General features: G+C 38.5%; 2 protein-coding genes across 3 annotated transcripts in view; both read right to left on the bottom strand.

Moving 5' to 3' along the window:
• The window catches only part of NXPH2 (neurexophilin 2), a 79345-nt gene extending 66147 nt beyond the window's left edge, over positions 1-13198 (bottom strand). The window contains exon 1 of one of the 2 annotated variants that reach the window (XM_061608890.1): positions 13157-13198. In XM_061608890.1, the coding sequence (XP_061464874.1) occupies positions 13157-13171 (15 nt within the window). In that variant the 5' untranslated portion in view covers positions 13172-13198. Of the gene's footprint in view, positions 1-6561; positions 6987-13156 lie in introns of those variants that run through there. The other variant, XM_061608889.1, reaches the window with a different exon arrangement.
• Positions 13199-13204: 6 nt separating this feature from the next.
• The window catches only part of LOC133376545 (transcription factor 15-like), a 72400-nt gene continuing 63595 nt past the window's right edge, over positions 13205-22009 (bottom strand). The window contains exon 3 of the transcript XR_009760520.1: positions 13205-13262. The gene's annotated coding sequence lies outside the window, so the exon portion shown is untranslated. The remainder of the gene's footprint in view (positions 13263-22009) is intronic.

The following is a 22009-nucleotide window of genomic DNA, read 5'->3' as shown; positions in this document are numbered from 1 at the left end:
TTGAACGTCAATGTAAAGACCTTTAAGTGGTTTACAAAAAACATTAAAATTATCAATAAAATAGTTAAAAACCAAGTAATCTAAAACATATTTAAAACAATTAAAACAACTACTAATTAAAGATTAAAACAGACCAACATCTATGTGTTTGTGTATCTCGAAAGGCCTGCCTAAACAGAAAAGTTTTAAGCAGAGGCCGAAAGGAATAAAGCAAAGGTGCCTGCCCAATGACAATAGGTGGCTGCTCCTAGGTTCTGGAACTGCCTTCCTAGGGAGGCACGAATGGCCCCCTCCTTGCCGTCCTTCCGTCGGCAAGTAAAGACTTTTTTATTCCGACAGGCTTTTGGGTAGAAGGTGTTTAGGACTGGGCTTTACAAGGCTTGTTTTATTGTTTTATGTTATTATCTGTATTATTTTAAATTGTTTTTAGATTTTTAAGTGCCTTTTACGGTTTTAAGGTTGTGCATAGTTTAATTGTATTTTAATTGCATGTTTTTCTATGTTTTTAACTACATGTAGTTTTATTTGTAAGCCGCCCTGAGTTCCAGTTTGGAAAAAGGGCAGGGTAAAAATAAAGTTTCAATCAGTTTCAATCAATCAATCAGGAAGACCCAAAGAGTAGGTACTGTCACACTAATTTCTTACAAGTGTGGAACAAGTATTATTTGGCATCTGTAACAGTGCTTGTTCCACAGAACGAAGTGCTCAAGTGGGCACATATGAGGCAAGGAACATTGTTTGATAATATTTGACTGGTCAAATGCCCAGTTCTACTTTGTCTCATCTAATCAAACAGCCAGTAAAAAGACAACAAAGGCAGTTCTAGGTGCAGCCTCCAGAAAGCAACTCTGGTGTTTTGCACAAGGCATTCTCTTTCCTTCTTTCAGACTTCAGAACACAAAGGAAGAATGTCAGAGAAAGTCCTGTCTGGAATGCATGCTGTTCAACACTGTTTTAAGTGTTTTGGTGCTTGCATACAAGGTGGAGAACCACCTCCACCACTAGCACTGTGGGGAAATACTAATGTCTACTGCTTTGCTGGCTTCTTTCCTTTTATCTGGAAGCAACAGGGTGGAATGGTAGTAAAGGTGAATGTAGCATGGGAAGTGGAGGGCGGGAGGAGGTTGACAGAGAAAGGAGCTGTATGCAGTGGCAGTGCACAGAGATAAACAGGTTCAGAGGGATGGAACAGGAGGTGGAAAATCACAACCTGGGTTTTTATAAGCAGGCCAAATTGCAGTTTAAACACATTCCCTGTATCTTCAACATTTCACAAAAAATATGTGCTTTGCATTGTGATACAGTTTTCCATATATTTAAAGAAGACTATTCAGAATATATATACATATTCTGGGAAACTGGGAAAAATCTCTTGCGCAACCCTCCCAACCCTGGTTTATTATAGTCTCTGCTTGTGTCTGAAGCACCTCAATAATAAAGTAGGTTATACTTTATCTACACTGAAAAATTCTTTATCCCTCTCCTTTTTTAAAAAAAAATCAAGACACACACACACTAAGGCCAAAACCCAGTTAGTTTTTACCAAAAAAATAAATTAAAAAAAATCAAATTACATATAAATTACAGACAGCAAGATGCTGCACTTCAGAAGCCAATATACAGAAAACTTTTTTGCTAGACAATACTGAAAGATTTTTTGTTTTGTTTTTTAATTTCACTAATTGCTTTTCCTTTTTACTATGGGAAAGATTTTAACAAAATAGGTACATATACGACCAAGTTAGAAATATCTCTTAAAGATACATCAGCACATCTATTAGCTATAGACATCACCAAGTGCTTTTGAAATTCTGTATGTGATGCAAACCTTAATGTAGTGTTTGCAGAACAAGATCGTAGCCTGAAAACTTCCCTGTTATTTTAAGTGTGGGCTGTCATCCATTCTTATATGAATATAAAATATGTAATAAAAAGCATTGCAGATAGATTTTGACAGCTATGTCACACAATTTTAATTTAGATTTCTGATTTTTTTAGTTAAATTTGTTCTTTTAAGACTGTGTTATAAAATGTGTAATTTGACATCTTTGGTGTACTTTTTTTTCAGTTGCAAATATCACCAAGGAAAATGGAATAAATATCACAAAAATAATATATCAGAATTTGTTTGAAAAAGAATGTTAAATAGGCTTGGCTCAGTGTTAAAAGCAGTGCCTTAGGGAATGGGCCGTACAATCCTTTTATACAAGGCATTTTCCTATTGCTAGTGTCTACTATTTCTCCTCTAATCTAATTATTAACATGACACTGAATAATTTGCAACAACAGAACAGCTGAATGACTATTAACACAAGCAATAGCGCTCACTGATCTTAATAGTGGACAAAGCATTTTTTTCTTTTTACTACTTAGCCAATAACTACCCAGATTACTATTGGCTGGGTACAGCATTATTGTTTTGACATATATTGACTACCATGTTAACCGAGTGAATTATAGCAAATTAAATTCTTGATGGCAAACCGCTATCTAGTTTGCAAGAAAAATTCATTGTGTGCAATTTTATTTTTAACGTAAAAGCACTTTTCACTGCTTCATCGGTATACGTACAACCTGCATTTACTAAAAACACAATATTCAAGTTAACTCAAATGTAAGTTACACTGTATTTAATTGGGCTTACTCACAGGTAAGTGTACATAGGACTGCAGCCTTAGTGTGGGCAAAAATTAATCACTAACAGTGAAATCTTAGACATGCAAGCCACACTGTATTTAATGGAGATTTCTTCCAGGTTAGCATTTGATTATTGCAGCCTGAAAATATTATAGCGTGTAACCCTTATTGCAACACGAAATACTAAGGACACCTCACAAATTGTATTAAATATCTTTAAACAACAAAGAGACTAACTTACTTACAGTGAAGGAAAAGTCCTTGCATCACTCACAAGAGGTTAATTTTGTAAAACTTAACTTTAATTTAAATTAGCATCTATATAAGGAATCAAAATAGGTACAGCAAATATATAACATTGAATATAAAAATTAAACAGGCCTTTTGAATTTAACCACACTTACAAACTTATCAATTTGTTCTAGTTGCCATAAGAAAATGCCCCCAATCTTTGTTTAAAAAAGTAGTAGTCCTGGTTCTTTTTTTCTTCTTTTTTAAATATTTCTTTCCCTCATTGTTACCATGTCTGGATATTTGCCATGTCTGTACTTGACAGTTTTCAAAATGCTTTTGAATACTGCCAATGTCATCTGGCCCTTGATAGTCACTGAAAAGTATTGGTGCACAACTAAAGAGTAAACAGCATGAACATATTGAATCGATGATATATAGGTATCTAACCCTCTAACATTTATTTATTTATTTTCACATTAATTATACCCAAGCATACCTTACATATTAACTATAGCTGGCTGAGGCTGTAGCTGGCAGGCACAACATTGCAACAAAATGTTAAGCACAGCTTGCAGCATATGTTTACTAACAGTGCAATCCTATATGTCTAGTCAGGAATATACTCCATTGAATCCAATGGGATTTAAAGCTGGGACTCCTTGGGGAGGAAGAGTGAGATAGAAATATAAGTTAATAATATGTATAGGATTGCAGCCCTACTTATATTATTTTTTAAGATTGCTTCTCTCTTAAGAACTATGATAAATAGTATTTCATTATGCAATTGTTTTAGATGTAAAGCTATGCTCTTACAAATTATTGTGTTATATCAGGCTATCAGCTGAGGACAGGTACTGCCTTGTGTAGGTTTTCCTCTCCCTCCAAGAAAACACCTTTTCATCCTTTGAAGTGATCAACACACCACACAAAGCAACTGTAAAAGGATAGCAAAGAAGTTCACACCATTCAATAAAATGTGGAACAAAACCAATGTCTGTCAGAAGTTTTAATCAGACCTTTGATATCTGCTTGACTTTTAAAAAAAAATGGGCTGGGGCATTTCAATTTACCTCTTTCCTGCTCAGCAACTCTGTAATCCATTTACTGCTTTCCATTCACATCCTTAGCCCCCATGTGGTGTTTAGCTGGAAACTCTGCTCTATGACTGTAAACAGCCTTTTATTGTTCAAAACAGCAAAGCAGTGTAAAAGCAAATGTGAGTCTTATCACAGGGCTGCAGCTCAGCACCTCATTGCTATGATAAAATACTGAGCCAAAAAAACACACAACCCCACAACATTACAAGACAAGCACAATCCAAAACCGGATTAGAATTTGACATAAGCTTCCTCAAAAACCAATCAATCAACTCATGCTGTAATATTAGAATCCAGCTCTGAAGGAGGCTGTCTAATCCCTTCAAGGTTTATTACACATTCCCTTATTGACTGTAGTCTCTCTCTCTCTCTCTCTGTCGCACACAAACTTTCAACTAGACTACAGCCATGAAGAGAAAACAAAACTTTGCATCCTGTTAGGTGCAAGCAGATAACATATTTCTGAAAAGGGAAATGATGAAATATAATTGTAATATTATTTTATTGCTTGATTTCACTTCCTTTTTCACAGTGCTCCATATATTTAATATCCCAAGTTATTTACTTGTTTCTTCACCGACATTTGTTACAACTCTTGATTAGTAGCAGCATGACTTTTGTGGGCCCTAGGCACTTTTGCCTTCGTGGGCCCTCCATAATAATATCAATATTAAAATTTATTTTTGATATAACTTTAAATACTTCAACATTTTTTTTCTGTTTTAGACAAAATTTAATAGATTTTCGTGGGCCCTAAAAAATTTTTTTTTTCTGATGTGAGAAAAAAAATAAAAGATTTTCTTCAACCTTAAAAGTTCATTTTTTTCCTTCTGATTTTAAAAGAAATTAAAACATTTTCATGGGCCCTAAAAGTATTGTGGGCCCTAGGCTGTGCCTAATGGATAAGTCGGCCCTGAGTAGCAGTGTCTCACTTGAAGTTCTCCACAACTTCAGCAAACCATCTTTTGCCATATGCTTCAGATTGCAACCCTCCTCTTACTACCATCAAACTCTGTAGGGCTTACAGCCAAGTAAAGATATTTAGGAATGGGCTATTGTTTAGCCCTACCCAAAGCAATTTCATACCACAAGAGAGTGGATAGCTATACTTTTATATCACCTGCAGAAGATATATATCAATCCTGAAACTACAAAAAGCAGAAGAAATTGAATTTAGGCTGCAATCCTATGCAGTTACTTGACAATAAAGTACAATTGAGTAAGTTACTTCAGAGTAAACGACATACACAGGATCCAGCTACGAGTGCCAGACAAATGCAGACGTTCAGTTCATTGTTTGAGTAAGCAGCTGTAACAATACAAGATTCTTATCTGACTTTTTATTTTACTTTAAGAAAAGCATGTACATATTGCTTAGTGTGAGACTGGGGATCAATTAAAGTGGACCCTGGACCATGAAAGTTTATGCCATAATATATTTGTTTATGCCATAATATGTAAGTGCCACAAGACTATATAAGATGAAGAAAGTTGGGATATAAATGCAGTAAATAGATAAATACAAATGAGACTGTTAAGTAAGAAGTTGCTTCATAGTCACAACGTACCACATTTTTATTGCTGGAGAAACAAAGGCTGCAACTGTGCAAACTACAAATAAATTAGGCACGATTATTGTAAATTAGAAAATTCTGAACATTTTAACAAGCAACAGTACAACTAACTTTCTCTATGGACATTATATATGGAGATGATTGTAAAAAGTCTTTTTTATCCTAGATTTCCAAAGGGCTTATTACAGTGCAATCCTAGGCATGTCTACTCACACGTAAACCCCTGAGTTCAGTGGGACCTACTCCCACATAAGTGTGTATAGGTTTGCAGCCTTAGCATGGTTACACTAACAACACGTAAATGGAAGATTCAAAGACCTTAGTCCAAAGCTGAGAATATTAAACATGTTGGACACAGGCCTTTTGATGATCCCAATTTTGTTGTTATGTGCCTTCAAGTCGATTACGACTTATGGCGACCCTATGAATCGGCGACCTCCAATAGCATCTGTCATGGACTAAAGCAGTCCAGCCTTTTAATTTAACTCAATCGCTTGCTCTGAAGAAGGCTGCCTGTTGTGAATCCTTTCCCTTCGAAAGTGAAGGGTTGCCTTTTCCCAGTTGAGTTGATAGCAGACTGAAGAAACACAAGCTGAGTCCAGGAACCCGTAGCTTTCTCTGGCTGCTTAAAAAAAAGTTTCCACCAAACATGCAAGACCAAGCGAAAGAATTACAATGCAGACCCTCCTTTGCCAACAAAAGCCACCGAGCAGCAACGGAATGTTTGGTGAAGAAGCATGTGCGCTCCTCATTTCCCAGCATAGCTCAGATTGATCGACACCCCCCAAAATAAAAAGGAGCAAGGGAGGAAGATGGAGAAGGGAGAAAACAAGAGAAGAAAAAAGACCTCAACATCTTAAACTCATCCCGGATCATTACGAACTTTACAAGGTATTTCTAAGACTGTGCAAAACAGCTCACTTGGAAAGGGAGGAAAGAACTATGGGCATTTGTGCCCAGAAGCGACTGCCTCGCAGAGACCGTCGAGATACATTCTGCGAGAGGCAAATTAGACTTACAAGCGGGAGGAAGGTCTGCACCGCCACCATCAGAGGCAGGGGCTGCTGCAAGTGCACCATCCTGGCTCTGTAATCTTAAGAGATGATTTCCTTTCCTTGGGTCGGGCTCATCTCCACTTTAGAGGCCAGGACTGTGGACAGGGACATACCACTGCGCTTCGCCGCCGCTGCCGCCGCCTTTTGCTTCAAGAAAGTGCCACAGAACATACACGCGCTTGCAAGACAGGCGCGTGCCCGCGTGAGCGGACGGACAGAAGAGGCCCGCGAAAACCCCAAAGTAGATCCTCCAGCGCTCACCCACTCACCCTACCGCCACAGTCAGCGACTTTCACGCTGGTGATGGTCATGGCCGGCTGGAAGAAGGGCGGCAGAGAAAGAGAGAGCGAGAGCTGCAAACCGCGGCGCGCAGTCTGCCGGAATAAACCCCAAACATTGACTGGGATCCCTCGGAGGAGGGCGTGAGGGGGGCGGAGGACTTTCACACACGCCCCATGAAGAGACCAAGCGGCGACGGCACACCAGTATCCCAGCTGCGCGCGTCAAGCAATTCAGCGACTCCTTTTTTGCCTCTACTGAAGGCGAAGAGGGTGGGAATTCACGCTTGGCGGGAAAAAGCTCTCTGAGGCGATTTGGAGGGCAGGCGTGTGGCTCAGCCTGGGGCAGATGAATGAACGCCGTTTGGAGCTGGGATTGGATGAGGGCCGGTTTCTCGTTATGGGGACCCCTCGTGGCAGCATGCGTTGAAGGAGTCGCCTCCCGCCTTGCAGTCAGCACACCCTTCCCACCATACCGCCAAGAGACAGAAGACGAGTAAGTGGGCGCAGGTGGACTGACATGTGCATCCTCTCTTCCCTGGATGGCGAAGAAGGGCGGTGCCTGGAGAGAGAGCGAGAGCGGCAACTGCGAGCTCTGCCCACTTGTCCTTCTAGGGAGGGAGGACACAGGGATGAGCTGATGTGGGCAGGACAGTTGTTCATTGGTAAAGCATCTGCTTTGCATGCCAAAGGCCCCAGGGTTCAATCCTTGGCCATTTCCAGGTAGGGGTGGGAGAGACCTCTGCCTTGTCTGAACCCTGGAGAGCCGCTGGCAGTAAGTGTCCACAGTAACGAGCACACAGTAGATGGGCAAATGATCTCTGACTCAGTATAAGGCAGCTTCCTATGTTCCTAAGTTGCTTCTTCTGGTTGCTAACCCGCCAGTCTTGATCTCCTGTGGGTTCTACTTGCAGTTAAGGCAATCCTCACCATTGCACCTGCCATGCCAAGAGTTAAGAGGTTAAAGTCGCATCTCCACTCTCCCTGTGGGCACTGTAGAGAAGGGGTGATTATCAAGTGAACAGAGGCCTCTCATGCTTTGCCTATCTGGGCAGTGCCAGAGACCCCAATCCTCCCCATTTGGAGCCCAGAGGTAAGAAATGCAAGCAAATGTACCATGCCAACCAGAGGGGGAGGGGGCTAGAGGGCAGCAAGATATTTTTTAAAGTAATAGTTGTGTATCCAAATGGACTCTCAGGCCTAGCTTTTGGACACCCAGTGGACACAAATGGACACATAAAATGTAATCAATGAACCCAAGAACACAAATTCAGATTGAAATGCAGGCGGGCCCTGCTTATACGGCAGGTTCCGTTCTGGACCCCCGCCATAGAGTGGAAATCACTGTAAAGTGGAACCCCATTGAGTATAATGGGGCACGTCGTGTGAAAATGCCGCAAAAGAGGCAAAATCAGCTTTAAAACCGGGAATGAAAGCCGCTGCATTAGCGGAACGCCGGGAAGCGGGGCCTACTGTACTACAGATATGAAATTTTAGTGAAATTGAATAGATACAATAGAATATAGAGGGAAATTACACAAAAATTCTTAGGAATATTATAAACCACCAGTCTTCCTGAAAAACCCCTTAACAAAATCTCCCTGTACACTGTGATGTCTGCTGCAGCAGGGCATGAATCATAAGTTTTTAGTATAAATTTGCTTTTTAATATATGTATTTACTGGTGGGTGAGTAGGCTAGTAACTTGTGTAAATGTTTTTGCAAGGCTTTATTCACTCCTTTTAAAAAAAAAAAGTTTGATTCACTTTTGCCTCAGTCCAAATGTCAGGGCTTGTACATGGTAGAAATGCTTCCACATGTGAGCTATTTGAATGACAAAATGGACACCCAGTAACAATTCCTTTAAAAATGCCTTGACAGAAGCACCCCCACTGATGCTGAACCTACCTGTGAGAAAGTGGAGCTGTGTCCTATTACTACTGCTCTGTAGAAAGGGCTAGGTTCCTCAGTGTGGCATGAGACATTAAGGCTGCAGTCCTATGCATACTTGTTGAGAGTAAGCTTGCTTACACAATGTGACTTATTTCTAAGTAAACATGCATATGATTGCATTGTAGGGCTACAGTCCTACCTATACATGCTTTACTAGTGAATAAGATCCATTAAACACAGTGTTACTGAGTACAGGTTTTGCTTAACAGCTGCAGACCTCTACTCATTTACAAAGGAGTAGGCTCCAATTTAGACAGGAAGCCGCTGGCTGAAGAAATATGTATTTATTTATTTATATTTATTATTATTTATTTATTAAATTTCTATACCGCCCCATAGCCGAAGCTCTCTGGGCGGTTCACAACAAATTTATACCCCACCTTTCTTTTCATGATAAAAATCCAAAGCTGCTTACATATGGTTCCCTGGCGGTCTCCCATCCAGACACTGACCATGTGCCTTCAGACCATAGCCTGGGACTAGAATTGCTGGATTTAGCTAGTGTCTTGTTTAAACAGGGTTGATTCCTTGCTGGGCACACAGGGATGCATAGACCTAGCAGGAGCTGTGCTGGCATGCTAATCTTGCATGCATAGGGGCTGAAGGCCTGCTTTAAAAGAAACACCGTGTGCTTCTTCCCTCCTCCCAGTGTTAGTTTTATAAGTCCTATTGAACTCAGTGAGACTTGCCTCCTCAAACAACTTGCTTAGCCCTATGCTAAAAGATTCTGTGGGGGTAGTGTGGGATGAAGCATTACCTTACGTAGGGTTTTGAGAGTTAAAGCTTCAGGAGATATCTCCTTCAAGGTCCAAAAAAGGCAGGCAGTAACCTTACAATTGTTGACAGAGATTATAGGATTACCCATCAGTTATGGTCTGCCATGAGGAAAGAGTATTTTGAAATAAGAAAAGTCTACCATGTGCCATATAGAGTTGTAGTATACTGAAGAATAACAAGGAGGAATCCTTTAAAAGTGCAGTTAAGTTTTTAAACAAAGGGCTTATGAAAAACCCTTGTAGCAATTAATAGTTTTCCAATTTGGGGCCAGTGTACCTGAAGGATCACCTCTTCCCAAAATAAGCCTCTCTGTGTTTAATAAGACTTACTCCTGGCTCCTGGGTAAGTGGGTGCAGGATGGCAGTCTAGGATTGGCCCTGGGGAAAACAGGGTTCTTGTGTCATTAACAACTGTGTCTTCACAATCAGGAGCAGTAGGAAACAGCGGATTTTCCATAGTAAGTATGAGGTTGTTGGGGGGGGACAGGGGGGAGAAGCAGCAATGATTGTATTCTCTCTAATTCTGTGTTATGCTGTGCCCACAGTGGCTGCCATTTTGTGGCTAGTGCCCACAGCACTTTCTCAAAATTTGAAATGTGTCCATTGGTCCAAAAAGGTTGGTTACCCCTGGACTAAGTTATACCCAGAGTAAACCTAATGGAATCAATGGGCACGACTAACTTCAATTTACTGATTTCAGTGGGTCTACTCTACTCTGAGAATGATGTAGTTGGATACAATCCAGAATGTAACATAGATTTTTCCAAAAAAGATTCATGAGCAGCATACTGCGTCCTTACCAGCTCCTATATTAGCTCAGCATCCAAGGGGATCTTCAATTAAAATCTAACCTTTTCCACATATATTCCTCAGGGGATTTTAAAAAATATATATCTGTGTAGGGAAATTGAATTGGCAGTATGTTCTCATGCATTTGCACAGAGATCCTCCTTATTTTAAGTTCCTTATGTAGAATGAAAAATGTTCCTAGTCCAGGGGAATTCACATTTGTTGTCCTGCTCTAAACAGATGCTGGAGGTATTCTAAACAAAATAGCTGTCACACAGGGCAGTGATTCCCAAACCTTTGTGCTAGATGCTGTATCATTTTATATTTTATTACCGCTTTTATTTCTTTTATATTGTATTGCAATTTGAATGTCATAGAATTCAAATTGTAATACAATAAAATACAATACACAAAGCAATAAAAATACAATTCAAAATCAATATGAATATTTAATGTGAATGATGTGCAATCTCCTGTCTTCAACTACAAATCCACAGGCATGCCATGGACCACCTGAATGAAGCTCATGGAACAGTGGTGGACTATGGACCACAGTTTGGGAATCATCTGACTTAGGGCAATTATTTGTGTTCTTATCAAGAATATATTTCTAGTATCCCCCCCTTTCTTTAATGGCTAAAGCATTTTCCCCCAAGAAGACTTAGATACTTTTCCAGTCTTGGTGTAGACAAGGAAGAAATCAGAAGAAATCATAAGCACAAATTGCTTCTGCAAGGAAATGTATAACCTCAGTAGATGGGACTTTGTTTAGCAAGAGCTAGTTTTGCTTTAAGAGGTATGTGGAAGCATATTAATCAAAGAATAAAGGAAGACAACCGCAGAACACAATCTTTAAAGAAAAAAGGAATTTGTAAATTTGCATTGTAAATTACAATTAATAATTAATAATTAATTAATAATTGTAATTAATTGTAAAATTGTACAGCCACCTGTCACCACATCAGACATATATGGATATGGATTGCCTTCAAGTCGATTCCAACTTATGGTGACCCTGTGAATAGGGTTTTCATGGTAAGCGATATTCAGAGGGGGTTTACCATTGCCTTCCTCTGTGGCTGAGAGGCAGTGACTGGCCCAAGGTCACCCAGTGAGCTTCATGGCTGTGTGGGGATTCGAACCCTGGTCTCCCAGGTCATAGTCCAGCACCTTAACCACTACACCGCACTGGCTTTCATATCAGACATAAGGAACATTTATTTGGATGAGACCCTCTTTAAATATATCCATTTTATATCTTTCCATCTTCATTACTAGTCTCTGTCCTGGTGGCTGCATTGCCTAAAGCCAGTTGCATAGTTTTCTCCTAATTCAAGGTGTTGTCTTGCTTTACTTCATGTAAATGTATCTATTAAGTACAAGTAATAACTGTTAATGAGTATTGCCTTATTTATAATGTTTACGGAACATAGAAATCCTTCTTTTAGGACAGCACCAATATATATGTTTGTAAACTGTCCAAAAGAGCACACAGTGTGGTGTAATGGTTAGAGTGTCAGACTAGGACGTGGGAAACCAAGGTTCAAATTCCTGCTTGGCCATGAAGCTTGCTGGGTTGACCTTGGGCCAGTCACTGCCTCTCAGCCTAACCTACTTCATAGAGCTGTTGTGAAGATAAAATGGAGAGGAGGAGATGTATGCTACCCTGAACTCCTTATAGGACAGGTGGGATATAAATGTAATAAATAATATTGCATTTGCACGGAAAATAAAGCATCACAGTTACAACTTAAGAATGTAAGAGCCCTGCCAGATTGGATCCAAAGCTATCTAGGGCAGTATTTTGTTTCCAGCTGTGGGCAACTAGATGCTTCTGGGAAACTTATTTATCCATTATAGGAATTTCTACTGCACCCTTCAAATATTTCCTAGTGCAGCTGGCAATGCAAGACCAAAATTGCAAAAAATTAAAAGAAAAAAGCAACCAATTCTAAATGCAACAATATTTAGAAATGAACAGTGTAAAATCATCATCCAAGCTAAAATTAATAACACAATCCTATGTTTAGGATTGTTCAGTTAGAAGAACTGCTCATTGTGTTCGATGGTGCTTACACCTAAGTAAGTTACATAGGATTGTAGTCTAAATTAAAAGTTAAAAGCCATGGTAAAATAGAAAGGACTTTGCTTGGCACCAAAAATGACATCAAGATTTGTATCAGGTAAGACTCTGTCTGTGTGTATTCCATTGTGCAACACTACTAAGAAGATAATTTCCTTAGTAGCCAGCCACTGTATTTCAAAACCCAGAAAATGCCCTATGTTGAAGACCTTAATTGTATATAGAGAACTACATGTGGAAAGAGGTTCTCCTTCAAGTACCCTGGTCCCAAACTATGAAGAGCTTTAAAGGTCAAACCAGCAATTTGAATTGAGCTTGCAAATGAACTGGGAGTCATTCAGGTAACAAAGCACTGGTGAAATATAATTGTAACTCCTGGTCCTAACTATATTAGCAATATAGTTTCAATTAAATTATTTCCAAACCATTTTCAAAGGTAGCCACACCTATAATACATTGCAGTAGTCCAATATGGAGGTTATCAGAACATGCATAACTGAGGATAGCCTATCTCAGGTAAGATTACAGCTGGCATACCAACCTAAGTTGGTAAAAGGTGTTCTGTGTCACAGATGCCCATCTGGTGACAAAGCTGGATTGCAAAGTACACAGATATGGCCAATATATTTCTTTAGGAGTAGTGCAACCCCATTCAGAGAAGGGTTAACTCAGGTACTTACCAACAGCACCTCCATCTTGTCTGGAGTGACCTTCAGTTCAGTTTATTGGTCCTCATCCATATCGTTGCTATGTGCAGGCGCTGATTCAGCACTTACATTGCCTCACCTGATTTAGGTGTAAAAGAGAAGCAAAGGTGGGTATCTTCTACATACTGATGACATTTTACTCTAAATCTCTGGAAGACCTCACTCAGTGGCTTCAAGTAGATGTTAAAAACCATGGGGAACAAGATGGGATCCTTTGAGATACTGTAGCATAAAGAGGTGTGCATCCGACTGTCAACGCCACATTACAGAATCTGCCATTTAGACAAAAATGGAATCACCATAATAAGGTTCCTCCAGTTCCAAAATTGGACATCCTATCCAGAAGGGTACCATCATCAATGGAATTGAAAGACATGAAAGCAGCTGTCCTCCTCACTGTTCGTTCTCAGCACATAGTAGTCAGAATAATAGTCACTGTTGCACCTTGTTGAATCTTGTGAATCACTTAGGGGTTTTCTTACAATCAAGCAGTATATAAATTTTGTTAAATAAATATGTGTCTAATACTTTTTAAAGCTTCTAGGCTACTGGTATCATGGCAGTGATTTCATAGTTATAAGTTGTGTAATTACAAGATCTGAACAGGGTGGTTCACGACATGCTATTGGTCACTGATTCATAGGGTCGCCATAAGTCGTAATCGACTTAAAGGCACATAACAACAACAAAGTTGTGTAAAGACAGGGTTTTTTTGAGTGTCTGAATACCATAACACTGTAAATATTTGAAAAGACACTGTAAATTTTCAGAAAGAGCCAAAAAGATTGGAAAATTAAAGTTAACAATGTGCAAATAGCTTGCAAAAGAAAAGTCAACAGCAAGAAGAAACAATGAGAGAATTTGAAAAGTGGAAATGACTATTATTTTCAGAAGTCATACTTTGATACATTAATATGTGTACAATTTTTTCCTATGCTATATAAAGCGGCTCTAGAAAATGTTTAATGCGGGTGTCCAATATATATCAATGAATTATTGAATTAAGGAGGGCTGCTCTCCATCAGTGGAAAAACCAATAGGAGTCAATACACTATGGCAATATAGTTCCTGGTCCAGTTCTGTCACACACACAAATGTCCCCAATTTCTGCTATGTTTAGGGGAACAAGAAAGCAAAATGCAGCCCTTTCTATGATCCTGTTTTTGGAAACATATTTATGCTTCCACTTGTGCCTGAAAAGCAGGAAGGTCACATTCATCAACCTATAACTAATTATAACTGCTGTTGTAAAAAGGAGTTGTGTAACTTTTTTTCTGTTCATGTTGTGAGCCGCCTTGTGCATAAATTGTTATGGAAAGGTGGCATACAAATAAACAGTGATGATGATAATATTTATTATTTACACAACCTGTAAAGATATTTATAGTGCAATCCTAAAATGCAAATCAGCTACAATGTTTACTTGGTGACCATGGGCTACTCACTATCTCTCAGCCTAATCTACCTCTCAGAGTGAAAACAGCAGAAGGGGACCATGACCACCCCAAGGAAGAAGGCACTCTTAAAATGTAGAAGAAATAATAATGTACAACCATAGTGTGAAATCAGATGCATATCAAGACATAGTATGAAGAAATATTTATATAAGCATGAATGTTAAACATGTTTATTATTTGCACAATCTGTAAATATATTCATATTGGAAGCCTATGCATGTTTACTCAGAAGCAAGTCCCACTGTATTCAATGGGGTTTGCTTCAACTGGGAAGCATGCATAGGACTGCAAACTCAAATGATAAGGAACTTCACTCACCCAACCCAAAATTCGGAATCATGCCACTTTAAGCTGTTTTGTAACTGTTTCATGGTTACTGGATTATAAATGGATTTGTTTCTTGTTGTGAGCTGCCTTGGTTTCCAACCCTACCTCACATGGTTGTTGGAAAGTTTCCATATACACACACACTGGAGATGTAAAAATATATGCACCCTATATAATAGTTTATTGTCAAAACCAGTTGGTCACTGCACAACATTTTTTTTAAAAAAAACCCATTATTTCCTACCAAATAAAAGCATTGACCTTTGGGTGAAGGGCGGATAATAAATTCTAATTCTAATAATCTAAGTAAGCCCTGCCTAGTTGCTTTAAAAAAATAAAAGGGCTGGGGGGGGGGAGAGAGAAAGATTTAAAAACCATTCCTTTGCTATGTTCATTCAAAAGTCCCACTGATTTACAGCACAATCCTAACTATGTCTACTCAAAAGTAAATCCTATTGAATTCAATACTCCCAGGTATGTGGGATTAGCATTGCAGCTTTACTCCCAGAAGTGGGTATAGGATTAAAACTTCATATTGGGAAGTTTTTCAAAATTAGAGAATTTCAGAATTAACTGAAATAAACTGTCCTCTTCAACAGCCCAGTAAAATTTAAACTTGTTTGACTCCTTCTAATTAGAAAAGTATAACATATTATACACTCACTCAACTTCTGAAGTACAGACAAACAGGAAAAAGAAACTTTTCAGGATTTGCAGTGGGTATTAGCTATTGCCTGGAGGTCAGTAAATCTGTTGTCAATCACAATCCTGACTTCACTTATTGGCTAAAAACCTGAAAGGTCAGGTGTTAGAGCAGCTGACTTATAACAGAAGTTGCAGGGGCGAGGGCTAACATTTTGCTGCATATATCTTGAACCAGACCACCTAGAATTTTTTTTTTTTTTAATGAAAGCTAAGAGTCTGGAGATTGGGGTGACTCACCTGAAGACCCAGAGAGGATCCCCAAAATCCAGAGTCTTGGGCAATACCAGAGACCTGGCAACCCTACTTAGAAGCCATTTTGGCAAGTAAGCGGTATACAAATTAATTAAATTATTTGACCTAAGATGGTAACATTGTTGACATAGCTGTAATTGGTATAACACATTCGAAAGAAAACAGCCACAACAAATTATTATTAAAATATAGTGCTGTTTTGCACTTTAATCTTGAATATAGCCTTTAAATCTTGCTATGGATCTTGCCCCCCACACCAGTGATGTCTGAAATGGCATCCCTAGACCATTTACCCCATATCATTATGTCCCCCTGTTCATGTCCTTGCCTGACTGCTACTATGTTAATCCTTTTTTTATCATTAATTTTTATTCAATTTTTCAAAGACAAAAAACAAAACAAAACAAAAACAATTAAACAATAAAATAAAATGTTGACTTCCGATTTGTCGCAGATCAGTTATAGGTCTACAATATATAACAATCCTGTCTCTAAAATTATATTATAAAATCACTTTCCTCCAGTAGTTATCTTAATTAATCATCAAATCTCATAAACATTACTTTATTCTTTCCACAAAAAGTCAAAGAGAGGTTTCAATTCCTTGAGAGATATATCTTTCAGTTTTTCTCCAAATAAACATGTCGCTTAATCCATCTGATTCAAATCTGTTAGGCCCAATAATTTCAATAGCCATTCTTCCATTATCTGTATTAATTCCATCTTCCATCTTCAATAATCCTGTTAAGTCCAGTAATTTCAGTAGCCATTCTTCCATTATCAGTATCCCATAATAATCTTGTTGTCATAGCCATAGTCGAAATAAACATATTGATTGATCCATCTCATCAAATCTGTTAGGTCCAATAATTTCCATAACCATTCTTCCATTATCAATATTAATTCCATCTTCAATAGTCCTGTTAAATCCAGTGGTTTCAGTATCCATTCATCCATTATCAGTATCCCATGATGATCTTGCTATCATAGCCATAGTCATATAACAAGAGTCTGATGGGAATTTCCCCCATCACAAATATGTCCTTGCCATCAATTCTGAATATGTTGCTGAAATATTGTTGTAAAGTCACATCTCTGCTCTTCTTTTTTACAAAATGCACTGGCTCATCTCTTAAAAGTTTTTCCATTGTCACATATTTGTAGTTAATTCCTTAATTTTTTTCTATGTCAAGCCCCATCACATCATTCCAGTCAATAATTCTGAATATGTTGCTGAAATATTGCTGCAAAGTCATATCTCTGTTCTTTTTTACAAAATGCACTGGCTCATCTCTTAAGAGTTTCTCCAATGTCACATATCTGTAGCCAACTCCATAGATTTTTTCTATGTCAAGCTCCATCACATCATTCCAGTCCAGAAAATTATCCAAGACATTGATAACTTTACCACCAAAATCTTCATTAATTTCTTCAGAGACAACGTTGAATTCCAAACACTAACTTTATTTCTAACATCCATAAACTCCAAATCTTTTTCCAATTTCACATTTGTTCCAATCTCCAGGGCTTGTAGCTTCCCTTTAATTTTTATTTTCTCATCTCTAATCTCATCAAACACCTCTCTCACAGAATCTCCTATTTCTTTAAGTTCCTGCGTCATTTTGTTAAATTCAATTTTCATCTCCTGTCTACCCTGTCTCAGGGTTTGTTTCGTTATCTCAATCTCACCCATTATTTTCTGAAACATAATTTCTTCCATGGTCTCAATCACTTTCCTGGTTGTTATTCTTAAAACCACAGAAACAAAAATTATTTCAGCCACAATTGGGTTAATATTACAGGCTTGCTGACATCAGTGTAGACAATACAGCCTGCCTTATCTTTTATGTGTTCAGGAATACAAAACAAACTTAGTTCCCAACATCAAAACAATTAGTGGCGTCATGAACAAGCAGATTCGTCAAAATGAAATAGACTAAAAAAATAATAATTTTTCCCCCCTCCTCGAAATAGAAATCCCTCTTCCGTTGGTATCTTTAGAATGCACCTCCAGGACAGCTTTTTGCAATAAAAACAAATATAAGCTTTTTCGATTTCTTTCCTCCTTAATTTCGTGAGTGAAAGAGAAAAGTCATAACTCACCCAGAAGTTCTTCACAGCTGATTCATTGACAAATCTCTTTTTTGCTGCAACAATTTAAACCAAGTGAAAAAAGAAAATAGAGAGAAGGATGCTTATCTGCCTGTTAAAGTCTATTTTTCTTTGAAAAAAAGATAAACGTGTCGCTGTAATCAGCTAGAGCTTGATGAAAGTCCGTCCGGCATTGCAGTTTGAACCTTCTCTCATAAATAAATGAAATCCAGTCCTCCCCACAAAAACAGGCTTTGTGGTTAATCTCTACATTTCTCCCTGTCCGGGAGAAAATCTTTACCAGTCAAAAAGAATGTTTTGACTGATTTTAAAGCTGAAAAAGCTTCTTCTGAGACGAGAGCTCGACTCAGAGGCAGCACAGGCAAAGCAACCCTTCCCGGAAGTCTCTACTATGTTAATCCTTTTGACATAAAGGATTATACCAACAAAACTCTTTCAGGGAACATTATTTTCACAGCACTTCACTGAACAAATATCATGGGTCCAGGGTAAACCTTATATTTTAAATATTGATCTGGCACTTTTAGTTGCAATTCGCTATGGTTTTAGAAGCCACCCACCTTTCTTCCTATAGCTACAGAACAGTCTTTGCACATACTGTCAGGGTTTGTGTGATGAAAGATTTATAAGACCTTTCGAATAACTTGCTTCACCAGAGACATAAAATGGAAAGATACTGGCAAGTCTGGATGCATACATGTAGAACATGGGTTGGGAAATCTAATTTGCTGTGGGCCAGCCTAATGTGTATATAGGCCCATTTCTGGCTTTTATCTGAACCATTGCTGACCACATGAAATAAAATTATCTGTTGGATTTTATCTCCATAGGCTCTAATCAAATGTGGAGGCTTTGGAATGTTGATGTCTGATGAAGTGTGCTGGGTGAGAAGGCATGCCCATGGTCTCCATGTATATGGGATGAATATGAGAAAAGTATTACCCAACCTGTACTAATGTAACATTACTTCTTCCCTGTCATTTCATTCTCAGCAAACTTCCAAATTCAAGAAGGAAGGGATCCCAATTTAAACAAATTTAAAGGTAGTTTCTCATGTTACTTTTAAAAAAGATGCAGATGAATTCTCAGGAGCAACATCTGTCTTGGAAATGCATGAAGAATAATGGCAGAGCTTGGAAAAGTTACTTTTTTGAACTACAACTCCCATCAGCCCAATCCAGTGGCTATGCTGGCTGGGGCTGATGGGAGTTGTAGTTCAAAAAAGTAACTTTTCCAAGCTCTGCAGAACTGTAGTAAGAATGCCCATCTCCAGCAGAAAACTTAATTACTGCATAGCTGTTAAAAGCCTTTGCAGTTCATGCAACCAAGCTGAGGAGCACATCACATGTGATTTTTTTTTCTTAAACAGAGAAAGCACATGCACTGAATTTCATGCTGGTATTTCTCTACATCAGTATTATCACTATAAGGGCCATACTGGATGGGAATGATGGGGATTGGAGTCCAACAACATCTAGAGGGCATAGGTTCCCCATCCCTGTATGAAGCATACCATTTTGTCTCTTGGATGATGCCAACTGCTCACTTCTAGCCTCCAGATGTATTTGTCAGAAATGTTCTTTCTTCTGACACAGCCACTTTAAGCAGGTGCCTATCAGGTTCATTCTTTTAAAGAAATGCAGCAACGTATATTGAATCTTTTGTTGTGCATAAGAAGAATTAGAAAAGAAGTCAATATCAAAAATTTGATCAGTGTATGCTCCACTAAATGATTAACCACAAAAATTTGTGTTCAATTATGCTGAGCCACTGAAGACATTTATTAAGGACAGGAAGAATGCAGTTAGGGGGATGCGGGGGGAAATTGCACAGCAAGGCAAAATAACACTATTTTTAGCCTGCACCTGCATTGCTAGTCTAAGGATGCTGTGCTAAGGATGCCATCCAATGGAGAGGCTCAGAACTAGGGACAGAAGGCTCTGTCACTTTCAGTTCTCTCAGTTCCTCATTTTTCCAATCTTCAATTCAGTTTTCCACATTTCTGCAACAATTTGTTTCTTTTTTTAAAAAATCCTCATGAAAATTCTTCAGCATTTTAGCATGTATTTTTCATAATAAACACAGTTTTCTATCCAATTTTGATTAATGTATACATTGTTGCAAGCAATTTCTCCTACTATAATGCATTTTTGTATCTTACCTTTACTAATATTCATTTTTATGCACATTTCCCCCTCAGTGTATGCATTTTTGTAAACACTGGTTGGTTCGAGAACTGCATTGCAAATTTTGGATAAGTGTGAATTTTGAAGGATGGCTGTGTTTCAGTTCTCATATCGTTTTGGAAAGTGTAAATTTGATAGATTCAGTTTTAAATGGGAACTGGATTGAATTTCTCCCTCATCCTTACTTAGAACTATCTTTCTTCGTGAGGCATCTGCATGCCTACCTTTGTGGGCATGTATCCATGACTTTTACATAAGGATCTTCCTATTTATTCCTAACTTTCATCATTGCTTCATTCCAGGGTAGGTTTATTGTCTGTGTCATCTACATGTCTCTTGAAAGATTTCTTCACAAGCTAAGAACACAAGAAGAGCCTGCTGGATCAGGCCAATGGCCCATCTAGTCCAGCACCCTGTTCTCACAGTGGCCAACCAGATGCCTATGGGAAGCCCTCAAGGAGGACCTAAGTGCAAGAGCACTCTCTCCTCCTGCAGTTTCTGAAGCATACTGCCTTTGACCTTGGAGGCAGAGCATGGCCTTAGTGGCTAGTAGCCATTGATAGCTCTTTCTTAAATGGTTCTGTTCTGTTCCCCCTCTGTCTGGCACAGAATGGTCCACTGGATAAGACAAAGTTTTCACCCTGCTTTTCTTATCCAGGATTCTTGATTATCTGCGCTAGTGGTGATTAACAACAACAGACCAACATAGTGAGCCCAATGCATAGTAAAGTATGTTCCACTCTGTTCCTGTCACATGTCAAGAAAATATTTCTGAACTGAAAATAAAGTGGTAGGATATTCAAGACATTTAAAATATTTCTTGTGTTTTGTCCTCAGAATATTATTTATTATTCATTTAAAGCATTTTTATCCCACACTGCAGCCAAAAAAGGCTTACAAGTGTCAATGTCTTTGCTATATATAATATGTGGGGGCACCAAGGGAGTACAAGACAGAGGAGACCATTTTAAATACTGGAATTGAATTAAAAATTGAGGATACAGAGGAAAATTGCCTTGCTGTGTTCCAATACACTGTAGTACAGGATTTGGAGAAATAATTTACTGACCAGGTAGTTCTTCAGGGTCAATTCATTGCAGTGACTGAAGTGGTGAAATTTATAAATGTGCCATGTTATAAATGATAAAAAAGCAATACTACAAAAAAAGACCCCCACCTTTCCCATAATTCTAGAGGGAGAACAACTTCATTACATGTATGTGGTTTAAACTGTTTCTCTTTTAAATAGCTCTGTAGTATATTTCGGTACATAATACAGTGTGGAAGTGTTAGTGTCCATATCTGAGTGTGTTACAGACCTTCCACCTCCTTTTTTCTTTTTTTTCTTTTTGTATTTTCAATATGTGAACAATAAAGTGACCAAAGAAAAATTAAAATCCCACACCATTAAACTGGCTTTGTGTTAAGAATTCAGACTGCGGAAGTGTCATCACACCAAGGTGATACACATCACACCGAACTGAGTGAATTTTTACTTGGCTAAAAATTTTGTTATCCAAAGAAAGACTTCATCCACTTCCAATGATCCTGCAGTGTGCTGCTGCTCTGTGATTCTATGGATCCTTAGGATGGAGAAATTTTAAGATATGTGATATCACCAGCTGTTTCATCAAATGGTGGGAGACATCACCATAGCATATACACTACACAGTTATATACAGTATAGCATATACAGAATACACTTTCCCATAAACTAGAGTCCATAAAACACTATTATTCGAGTTCTGAGTTGTAAGAGGGAGGGAAGTTTTCATTCAGGAGAAAAA

This window comes from Rhineura floridana, chromosome 2 (genome assembly GCF_030035675.1).
Source record: "Rhineura floridana isolate rRhiFlo1 chromosome 2, rRhiFlo1.hap2, whole genome shotgun sequence".
Classification (NCBI taxonomy): Eukaryota; Metazoa; Chordata; class Lepidosauria; order Squamata; family Rhineuridae; genus Rhineura; species Rhineura floridana.
The sequence above is the reverse complement of the archived record's forward strand: the minus strand, read 5'-3'. Positions and strand labels throughout refer to the sequence as shown.